Here is a 12,195-nt window from a genome sequence, read left to right on the forward strand (position 1 = left end):
GAGCGAGGCAGTGTCCCGCCGGTATCCCCACTACAAGCTGACACTCTTTCCTGGGAAGGGATAAAATGTAGTTTGTAGTCCAGACATTGTGCCTGTGTAGCAAAATTTTCGTGATCCTGCATGAACGGCTTTTTAACATCTTAAGTTCGCTTCGTGAATCATTGCTGCATCTACACCAAGTCGTTGATTGCAGAGAGATGGTTATATACCGGCGGTGCTAGCTACAGGAAGATTTTGCCTGTATACCCACTTTTTCATTTCCTTTAGTTCCCTTGTTCTCAGTAGATTGTGGCTTGCTTCTCAGTTCCTGGCTCGTCCATCCTGTTGCGGCATTTTCGTACGCAGTGTCAGTTTGTCATTACAGCTGCTATTGCTTTGGTGGCTGTTTGACGGGGCTTCCACGGAAGTGATGGCAGGAGGTACTTCGTTTTGCTCTTCAGCGATACTATCGTTTCGTTGAACAGTGCTTTCAGAGAACAGGAGTGTGAGCCGAGTTGCGAAATGGTTGACCGTCTGTTGCGACTGGAGCTTTTCGACATTAACCTTTCCCACGTTAAATTTTTCTGATATTTTAGGCGAACGATTTTTGTTGCACAGGGGCGTGTGCGGGTCCTGGATTGGCGTAAGGCGGTAGGATTGCTTCAGCTTCGTCGTGACATTTCACAATATTTTTAACAACAAAACCTTTCAGAGGATTTTGACCCACTTCTTACTTGGAAGGTAAGCAAATTTCATAAGGCAATTCAATATCGGCTTCTATGAGTTAGTTATTAGGGAAATGCCAACGTAACTAAGATGGACAATAGGGCAACTCCAGAGGGACGGAGTTGCCACTTCTTTGGTTATGTGTGGTAAGTAAAATATTGATTAAACTTGAGTGAGGTGGGATAATAGTCGTGGCATATGCTGATGATGTGGTAATAATGGCATCAGGCCTGTGTCCTAACACGATCAGTCGGATTATTCAAAGGGCGTTAGATGAGCACAACTCTTGGGCTATAGGCTGTGGTTTAAGTCTGAACTCACATAAAACAGAACTCATGCGTTTTACTACTAGATACAACGTACCCAGTTTTACTCTACCACTAATTAATGGACAAACTCTCTCCATTTCATCTAGCCCAAAACAATTACAAAGCAATTTTCTACTCCAAACATAGCTGGAAACTGAACATTGAAAAACAGGTAAGGAAGCTCTGTATGCCTGCAAACGTATGCTTGGACAAAGATGGAGTCTTCAACTTAAGTAACCTTTACGGCTGAATAAGTCGGTTATGCGACCAATTTTATCTCACGGATCGGTAGTTTGGTGGTGAGCTCTTGGAAGGGATTACAATATGAAAACTATTTAGCAGAATGCAAATCAGTGCAAATACGATTGGTGCATCTAGATCAGGTCCTAGCAAGGCTCTTAATGCGCTAAGACATATTATTCCGGTTGATCTACATATCAAGAAGATGACTACCATGAGTGCATTTAGGTTAAATGAAGCGGATCGTTGGAGGGGAAAAACTTATGGTTATGCAATTCTGCTACTGCAACATACCCAGTTCACCTCAGGATGGACTGATTGCATCATTCCAACAGGGACATTCAACAGGAATTTTTGCCACCCATTTAAGGATTTATACTATACCCCAGTAAAGGACTTATACTAAAAAACTGCGACACTACAGTCAAAACAGATGGTTCAATAATTGATTATGGCTTCGGAGTTAGTATAGGGTTTTTCAGTAAGAGCGCTTCAACTTTTGACCTTTTTTGAATAAAACACAAACGGTTTGACTTTTTTAACTAATTTTTTTTTATTATCGAGTTTGAACATATACATTTAAGTATGAAATTCGATTTCTTTTGCATGACCACCGCGTGCACGTTTTACGAAGTCCAATCGTTGAACCCAATTTTCGACCACTCTTTTGCATAAATCGGCCGAAATTCCAGCAATTTCGCGTTCAATATTGGCTCTGAGCTCACAAATCGTCGCCGGCTTGTTACTGTAGACCAATGACTTCACTTAACCCCAAAACGGGATGGCTTGTTAAATGGACCGTAAAATGGCCGTAATGCTCTTAAAGTAGCAGCAACAGAACGATTATTTTCATAAAAAATTTACACGATTTGCAATCGTTGCTCAAGTGTGTAGCGTTCCATGATGAAATGTATACTAATGAAGTTTACAAATGACAAGCGAAAAAAAAAAAATATTGCGTCGTTCGCCCTCCCTATCGGAAAAAAGTTGAAGCGCACCTATTGAACAACGCTATATTAGTTATTGTGAAACTGAAAAATAAAAGTGATTTTTGTGAAGTTTTTATTGACCGTCTACAAACGGTTATTCCGCTAAGTTTTCATATAGGTACACATGTGATACTTTTTGTGCACTTTTTGGTACAGTAAAAGTGAAAAAAAGTTCGTTTTTAGCGTACAAAAGTTAGCGTTATAATAATTTCACATGATTTTTTGACGATTATTTATAGTCTCTGCTGGATAGAGGGTTAAACATTGAAGGAAACGAAAAAGCGGAGGAACTGTCAAGAGCGGAATCAGTCACGAATAACTTTCTTGCAGAATTGGTATTCACACCACTGGGTGCAATCACAGCACTCCGTGCAAACTCGAGCAAAACTGATTATTTATCAATGAAACTTGAGGCATACATACATATATAATATTACTCTTTGCGCGGGTATATAAGGTTCCGTCCGAACCGAATTTAGGGCGTCCTTACTCGTTTTATGTCATAATTAGCCTCTGCTGCTCGTGGCTTAATTGGTGCAACATAATCATTTACAATTATATTTCATATAAACAAATAAATAAATAAATAAAATAAATGATTAAATGCCTTTTTAAATGTGTTAAGCTTAACACAAACGGGTTAAACTAAACACGCACTTTCATGCACATGGATAAGCGCAAACACCTACATACATATGCATGTGTGTATATGCATGCGCGACGAGGTAAAGCAAAGCGTGCTTCTAATTTGATTACATTAATTTGAATTTTCTAATACTTACCTATCGATGTATGTATGCATGTATTATATGTATATGCGAAGCTTTTCCAAAACAAAACGTAAATGCTAATAACTACCTATAAAATTTGTATGTGTGTGTGTGTAAATACTATACACATAAAGCTGACATTGTTGGCTTCTTTGCTGTGCATACAAATATTGTTGTTATTTTGAATGCAGCCATTTTATATGTATGTTGTAGTTCACAGCATAGAAACTAGCTACCTAACAAATTCGCTTATCACGGTCACTAGTAGTCGATGTCTCGAACTGCTTCGAACGTTCATATTTTACAACAACAATCAGAAGAAGCAGCAGAAGTATTTCGATAAATTAGTAAATTGGAGGGAAAATGTCATACGACCCAGGCCACTTTTGTTTTTATGGTCAATTATTTCATTAAAATAGCTGCTTCAACATTCAGTGTCGTTTGAAGTACAAAAAACACCAAGAAAAGAAACTCGTGAGGAAGTGCTAAGTACGATCCGCATCGAATTTTATATACGCAACCACATTTTAGTAAAATTTTGGGAAGAACGGACGAAATATATTTTTAACATATAAAAATAAACATGTTTTTATCAGATCTAAAAAACAATTTTGCCGAATCCAGAATTGCACCAAGTTTTAAACGAGTTCAATAAAATCGTTATAGAAATACGCCCCTCTACCCGAAAGCGTGTATGGCACCGTTCATTACCAAAAATTGTTATTTTATTGTATTTCCTTTTCCATATTCATCATTTGTACATAATATGAATAACTTTTTTCCTTTATCAGAGAAATCACGTATTTTTCCCTTTTTGAAAATTGGAGTTGTATGGGAGGTGAGCTCAATAAGCAATATCTTTGACCAACAGTAATAGATGTACCAAGTCTCAACGGTAAATATTTGCTCGAGGTACCGTCAGACACCGGGCTCAGATGGATTATTCCCGGCCCAAATACAACATTCACTCAACTACATCATGGAGTGGTTGACGGCCATATTTAAGGCTGCTCTGAAACTGAAAAGTGTCCCATCAGTATGGAAAGAGGTAAAAGTGGTCTTTATCCCTAAAGCGGGAAAAAGTTCACACACAACACCTAAGGATTTCAGGCCAATTAGCCTATCCTCCTTTCTGCTAAAAACATTAGAAAGAATTTTAGAAGAGCATATTAGGGCTAACATCAGCGACTGAAACAGCACTTAACTCACTTGTTGCAGAAATCGAGAAGTCAATCGATGTTGCAATGGTTGTAAGAGGGAAATTTCCCAATACACTTAGAGAAGTCATGCAAGATTTACTAAACATGGTTGAAAACTGGTCAAAAGCAAATGAGCTAAGCGTCAACCCCAACAAAACTGAACTCATCCTATTTACAAGGAAACACAAAATTCCAAATATAGCTCCTCCGACTCTGGGTGGAACGGCACTGTCATTTAGTGATGAGGCCCGCTACTTAGGCCTAATACTAGACCGAAAGCTAACTTGGAAGGCAAATGTCGAAGATAGAGTAAAAAGGGCGGCAATAGCACTATACTCTTGTAAACAGCTGATAGGACTAAGTTGGGGTCTCTCCCCGTCTATCGTATACTGGCTTTACACGGCAATTGTCAGACCAATCCTACCATACGGCATATTAGTATGGTGGCCAGCTTTAGATAAATTGTACATTAAAAGAGCATGGCACACGTACAAAGAATGGCCAGTCTTTGCATCTGCGGGGCCCTCAGAACCACACCCACAGATGCACTAAATATTATGCTTAACATTTTACCAATAGAGCAGTACGGTAAGCAAACAGCTGCCAAAGCAACTCTCAGACTAAGAGAAATCGGCCTACTCAGAACGAACCACAGAGGACACTCCTCAATTTTAGAACAATTCCCCTGCATTCAAAGCACAACGGATTTCTGTCGGACCAAGAACATCAATTTTAATAAATCCTTTGTCACAGTATTTCCTTCCAAAGAGGAATGGGATAACGGGCTCATTGTTAAGATAAATGACTTAAACATCTACACAGATGGCTCAAAACTGGACAACAAAGTAGGTGGAGGGGTCTACTCTGACAAACTCGGAGTATGCCAATCATTTCGCTTACCTGATCATTGCAGTGTATTTCAGGCGGAAGTCACTGCCATAAAAGAGGGGCTTAAAGAAATAAAAACGAGAGTATTATCCACAAATGAAGTCTTCATTTACTCGGACAGTCAAGCAACAATAAAAGCGCTTGAATCAAAAACGCACTCGTCAAAAACAGTTCTAAAATGTTTTAAACTACTATATGACGTATCTAAGTGCTACAAGGTTCACCTTATCTGGCTACCAGGCCACAGGAACATTGCAGGAAACTGTGAGGCGGATGAACTTGCAAGAACCGGTACAACGCTCGATCTCGAACCAGATAAGGCGCTGATACCCATGCCCATAGCCACTTATAGACAGGGAAACCATCAAAAAGGTAAATACAAGCTGGCAAATCCTCACAACATGCGAACTAAGCAGACAGACATGACCGAACTGGAACAGCGGTCGATCGAAGATCTTGCTAAGATTCAACAGGGAATCTATAAGAAAAATTATAGGTGTATTAACTTGTCATTGTTTAATAGACAGCTACGCTAGAAGGTTAGGACTCCCTTACTTCGATTTCTGTAGAAGCAGTCTTAATACAGAAGAAGAGGAAACAGTCAGACACCTTTTATGTGAGTGTGAAAGCCTAGCTATGAGAAGGCTGCGCACTCTTGATACAGCATTTCTAACCGATGTAGCGGATATAGCCCATATAAAACTAACGAACCTCTGCTCGTTTATTAAAGTAACCGGATGGTTTGAAAAGGAACATGTAGAGTAAGGATGAGCTCCAGTGGTATCACAATGGACCTGCGGAAGGTCTAAGTGTGTCTTATGACAACCACCCTACCTACCTACCTACCTACGTCAGACAGTTATGACCAAATGAACTCCTGTAAACATTCTGGACATTTTGGTGTATACTTCAAAAAGATCGCGGAATATATTCAGAAAATTCAAAATACAAATTTATTCCTGAAAAGTGATATTATCACCTTCAAAGTACTCCCTCTCATCTTTTTTTTTTGGCTAATGAAGGCTCTGCAAGCACACTACTGGGATCTGAACCTTTCCTAGAGGCCAATTCTGCAACGGTTCAACTACATATTGACGACTTTATGAGGTCTACTCATAGAATGATTTGGTCTAAGTGGGGCTCCTGCAGAGTTGCTAAGTGCTTTGTGAAAGAACCAAACAGGAAATTAGGGACCTTTCTCCTAAAACTAAGCAGAAAGAAGCTGAGAGTACTGTTAGGTGTAATCACAGGGCACAACACTTGTGGTCAGCATATGGCTACCATGGGAGTCATCAACGACCCAATATGACTGTCTGTCTGCCCAAGTGCCTGCAGGGCATTTTCTCTGTAGCTGTCCGGCGTTCTCTATGAATCAGACTTAGGCTTTTGAGGTGCGATGTCTGAGCATGGATAAAGTTCATACTCTTCCGCTTATGGATCTCTTAAGATTCATCAATGAATTCAAGAGCGACGTCCAATCAATTTGCCCGTTTTACCAACCATATAATATCTATACTGCCTCTCTAGTTCTTCCACTATAATCTATCCGGGTGTTGTTGCTGGCGCTTATTGCATGATAATGCACCATCTCATCGATCCACTCTTGTCACTGATTTTTTGACTAGAAATCGCATTTTAACCATCAATCACTCACCGTATTCGCCTGATATGGCTCCCTGTGACTTCAACCTATTCGGAAAATTGCATTTGGCCATGAAAGGATAACGTTTTGCGTACATAGAGGCCATTCAAAAGGCTTGTATCGACATCCAGAAGGAAATTCCGGGTTCCGGTCAGTGACCTGAAACACTCTTTCGAAAAGCTTTTAGATTGCGCAAAACCGTGCAACGCGGCCAGAGGAAACTATTTTGGATAAATAAACTCGATGTTATCAGAACAAAGCTCCTGCCATTTCTATTGTAGCTCAGTCTTGTTTGTTTTGGACTTCACCTTGTATGTCTATATCTCTCTCGATTACTTTATGCGGTTACATACAACGGTTAGGGGCACAAAATTATAATACCCTTGTGCATATACGGGTATAAGTGCGCGCGGTTATAAAAAATCAGCGTATCAATATTAGTTAACTTGCGTATTCACAGTAAAAAAACAATCCTAGGCCGTAGATGTTATTAATGATTACTCAAATTTGCATATTTAATCAAACTGGCGTCCATCGATTGGTTAATCTCAATCATATTGCATGCAAACACGCTTGCGCGCCCCTGGAGAATGCAGCTATGCAGTTTGTATGTACGCATGTAACCAGCTACATGGGTTTGACCACTGGCTGCTAAATTTCTAAATAACAGGTAATTGCAGCAGACAAGTTATAGCCAACGATAACGGGTATCACAGATTAGCCAGTTGTTCGGTGTAGAATGCATCAAAGTGATAATCTGCTCACTAGTCTCTGGCTTACCAGTAAACGCAGCAGTCAGCAGTTAAGTGACCAACGACGAGTTGACCAAAAAGTCTCTGTTTTGGATGAGAAGCATTTTTGGATATTTATTTTCATGCTATTCAATATTTACTTTTTCATTAATGACTTAATAAAAATACAACATACGCACATGCACATTTTGTTATAATACTCGTATATTTCTATGTATGTTGATACACGTACTTCTGCTCTTCTTCTTCTGTGGTGATTCCCACAATGAAGTTACATTCGATTTCCATATTAACCTCTTTGCTTGTGTTTATTTTTTTTTTACAGTTTCTTTGTTGTCGCTTCTTTGCTCTCAATTCACTGCCTTTGAGCCATATGGAGAGCCATGTCGTTTTGTCTTTCAAAAGCTTTCAACAGCTTTATATTATAATTACATATATTTTTACGTGCCCATTGTGTTGGTTCAAAAATATTATACGAGTTTACTGCTAATTGATCGGTTTATTGTTCAACTTCGGCAATGTCATTGCAAATTGCTTTTGGCTAATTTCGTTTTTTTTTTTATTTTGTTTTGTTAATTCTAGTTTCTGTGTACGTTTAGGCAAATATTTATGTGTGTAATCCACTATTGTTTAACTGAAAAACAAACTACCAGTTACAACTCAATTTAATAGGTTCGAGCAAATTTAAATGAGGCTAATCTTTATTTTTAATTCATTTTTAAATATTGTATCAACTCTAAATTACCGCAAGCGATTATAAAAATTCATTTACAAGTCAGTTATAAAAATGTAAGCAATAATTTGTAATAAAACTAAAAAAATAAAAGAGAAGAAAAGAAACGGCCAACCGTCAGCGATCGCAAACTTATTATCGCAAAGTGCATTGATGAATTGTGGCATGTGCCCTTATAGTGTAATCTCCCTAAACTTAAACGTAACTTAACAAACTTAAGAGCTACTTGCGAAATGGGAAACATCCATAAATAATTACTCCACTCTTAAAGAGCTTAGAGTTGTGTTGATTTTGAATTCGTAAGTTGCGTAAAAGTTACTGCGGCCACCGTAGCCGAAAGGCTTGGTGCGTGACTAACATTCGGAATTCAGAGAGAACGTAGGGTCGAATCTCAGTGAAACACCAAAATGAAGAAAAACATTTTTCTAATAGCGGTCGCCCCTCGGGGGGCAATGGCAAATCTCCGAGTGTATTTCTGCCATGAAAAAGCTTTTCATAAAACAAGTCATCTTATAAAGGGCATTTCAAAAGTGACGGCCAGACGGTAGATTTTTATGCAACATATTGCAAAACTCCTTATTTTTTGGTGAAAATAATTATCCAAATGTGTCGAAAATTTAAAGGTTGATGAAAAAATGTCAAGAAACCGATTCTGTCGAGGATAGAAAAGTACTTCCAGACCAAAAACTGGACGTTCTGTTGAGAATAGAAAGAATCTGAATTGTTTTGTTTTATTTTAAATCAACATCTAGGCGCGTCTTTTTAAATTCCCTTGAACGTATAGATTTGTTTCAAAGAGTTACTAGGCGTTTCCCTCTTTCAACTTTCTCTTTTTACAACCTTTTTCTTTAAATATGCTCACAAATTTTCTATTGGATTAATATACCGGCTTTGGGTTGAAAACCTTTAGAATTTGGATGGTTATGCTGGTAGAATTTAAGCTGGGGTTTGTTAACAGCAAAATATTTTCTTGACAAACTGTATATCGCAAGCAAAAGAGACGATGTGCATATTGTTTGGAAAAGGGTCTTAACTGCTTTTAAACAAATTTTTGCTTAAATAGCTGTTGCCTGTGCAGGTTGTCCTAAGAGTGGATGACTCTCCTTTTAATTTCCACTTCCACAAGGAAAGATGGAAGAAAAACGTGTAATCGGCAGAAAACAGTTGACTTGGCTAAGAAACATTACACATTTGACGGGTTTGGATAGCGGCGTCGAGTGGGTCCCACTTAATGAAACAATGGCCAACAAAAACACTACAACAACAAACAAAACAATAACCCTACCGGAAACTTCAGGGGGTAGCGGTACTTTGGCGCTCAACTCGATGTTAAATGTGGTACATGTCGACATCGCAGGCAGAATTGCCGCTGCACGTACTGCTATCAGACCAAGGGGTTCGGACTTAGGCTCAACGTCACTCATGGGCACTCAAGTATCCTTACAATGGATCAATGTATACCCTCGCTTAGTCCAACCGGAACTTTCTCCACTTATATTCCATCAAGGGAAGAGTTGACGGAGGGCTACACTTGGGGACAGGGCCTGGTGAACTTGTTCACGGATGGATTGAAGTTGGAAGGAAATGTTGGCGGAGGAATTCCTTGTGAGCAGCTCCGCATCGGACTCAAATTCAGGTCACCGGACACTGAAGTGTGTTCCAGGTAGAGGTAGCCGCAATCAAGGAGGCAGCCGATTGGATACTAAGAGTCAAAAAAGTAAATATGTATTCCAACAGCCATTCCAAAATAAGGGCTCTTGGGTTAGTGAGGGAATGCCTGGTCTCACTTTCGACTGCGTTCGAATTCTTTGACATAAGCCTCTTCTGGCTTTCTGGTCACAACGATATTGCGAAAAAGTGCGAGACGGACGAGCTAGCCAGACAAGGGACGTGTGAGGTGATTTCCCCGCGAAGGGAAAGAATTGGGATCACCTTGACTACCTGCGGTCTGCTCCTGGAAAGATGGGCTTCGCGCCAACTTAGCGAGCATTGGCCAAGTACACAAACTTGTAAGGTCGCGAAAACCTTCTATCCACGGGTGGATCGGGGACGTTTGGGCGAGCTTCTGAGGCTGACAAACTATCAGCTCTCGAATCTCGTGGGTTTTCTCACAGGATACTGTGTGATTTGGTGGAAATATCTCAGCACCTTCTCCTTAGCTGCTCTGCTCTGGCGGAGTTAATATCTAGGCATCTTACTTTTTACTTCTTTGCTACGCCTGCTGACATAGCTAGCGTTGATAGTAAAAATCTGATGAATCTACTGAATCAGCAGCACAAAGCGGTTGGTGCAAACGCAGCACAGTCGTCGTTCATAATCCACACATTCTAAACCCGTTGATCTTCATTCAAGTGTGCTCATTCCTAGGCAACCGTTACAACCTAACCATGACTGGAATCCGAAACAGAGATCGAGGTGTTTATGATGAAGTTTTTAAACATATAGTTTAATACTATGATTAGTTATTGTAATTTATTGTTATTATTTACAAGTGCTAACAGTTTTCAAATGTTATGACCGACACTGTAATATTTTGTTTTTATAATTAATTTTTTTTTTTTTATCTGTACAACTGTATGTAGTTTTTATTATAGCGAAATCCACTCGATGGTATTATTTTGCCATCGAAGGGTTGAACGTTTGTAGGCTTTGAACTTATGGCCAGTTTTTAGTATTTTTGTCGCCCACGAACGCAAGCAGCTATGCCGGTGCCTGATTTTACTTATTTTGTTTTTTCTTTTTTGGTTTTTTGATTTCATTCACTTAAACAAAGTACATTAAGATTTTTAAGTTTTTTTTATGGAAATACCAGTAAACGGTAAATAGATTTATGAAACAAATATACAAATATTTTAGAAATAATGTTTTAATAAAAAAAAATTTAAAAACAAAATATCAGTAATTTTGTTAAATAAGTTAGTATAAAATATAATAAATATTTATCAATACACAGTTTCCTGCGCTCACCACGCCGCTCCCTGGGCGTACGCGTATCCCGTCACCGGCAAAGGGGCGCGAAATTTCTTCACGTGTGACGCTGCTGCTAGAACAGTGGGTGTAGCATAGGCAGTCGAGCCGATGAAATTTGGTGGTGCCGCATATGCCACTGAACCACTATAACCAGTTGGCGGTGCACCATATATTGCTGGTGAAGGTGCAGGTGCCAAACCCACCACTGGCGGAGGTGCTGCAAACCCTACAGCAGTCGTATATGTAGTTGTGACAGGAAGGCCAGTTGAAACTTTGAAACGCGGCTCAGCTTTCGCAAACGACGGAGCTACAGCGGCATAATTATATTGTGGCGTGGGCGCATAACTGTGCGGATAAGATGCAAACACGAGCGGTTTGGCGTAGGCGGCAGCGCCATAACCCTGCAACGGCGGAGGAGGTAAGTCACAGGGCAAAGGTGTAGCGTAAGCTATGCCGTTTGGAAGTGAGTTGAAAACGTGCGGTAAGCCTGCATACTCGTAGCTCGCAGAAACAGAACGTTGATAGACAAGCATGAGGAAGATGAGGTGTGAGGATCGCTGAAAATTAATGTGGTAAAAGAAATACATTTTTTTATACGTCTTTACTTAGAATATTTGGTTTTTCTATTTTTAAAATAGAACTTACTAATTGGAACATTTTTTCTGAAATATGATTTGCAGCCCTGTTTGTAGTTGACTTTGCTGACTCGTTCGATTGAATGATAGTCCTTTACTTTTCGAGTGTAATTTTATAGTTTAACTTTGACAGTAGCTGGGTGTGTAGACGGCTACTTGCACCAATTTGCATATTACACGTTATGGTACGGGTACATGTGAACCCGCGAACATGTTGTTCGTGTCTTTAAGTCACGCGCGCCTCTTTTAGTCCAACAGGAAAGAAAAATTAAATAAAATTATCAAGAAGATAAGGGGCGACGGGCCATCATTTTATTGCCGTGTGGCAAGTAAATACTTCGCGTGCGTTAACAAATGGTGCTAT

At 39.6% G+C, this 12,195-nt stretch overlaps 1 protein-coding gene across 1 annotated transcript; it reads right to left on the reverse strand.

The window, feature by feature from the left end:
- Nucleotides 1-11,186: 11,186 nt before the first annotated feature.
- Nucleotides 11,187-11,897, reverse strand: LOC128862244 (uncharacterized). Its single transcript, XM_054100767.1, has 2 exons — nucleotides 11,842-11,897; nucleotides 11,187-11,753 (listed from the first exon to the last, which is right to left on the reverse strand). Exons 1-2 carry the CDS (start codon nucleotides 11,851-11,853, stop codon nucleotides 11,190-11,192), a joined length of 576 nt encoding a protein of 191 aa, XP_053956742.1. The 5' UTR covers nucleotides 11,854-11,897; the 3' UTR covers nucleotides 11,187-11,189.
- Between the last annotated feature and the right edge of the window lie 298 nt (nucleotides 11,898-12,195).

The sequence above is a fragment of the Anastrepha ludens genome, chromosome 4 (genome assembly GCF_028408465.1).
Source record: "Anastrepha ludens isolate Willacy chromosome 4, idAnaLude1.1, whole genome shotgun sequence".
NCBI lineage: Eukaryota > Metazoa > Arthropoda > Insecta > Diptera > Tephritidae > Anastrepha > Anastrepha ludens.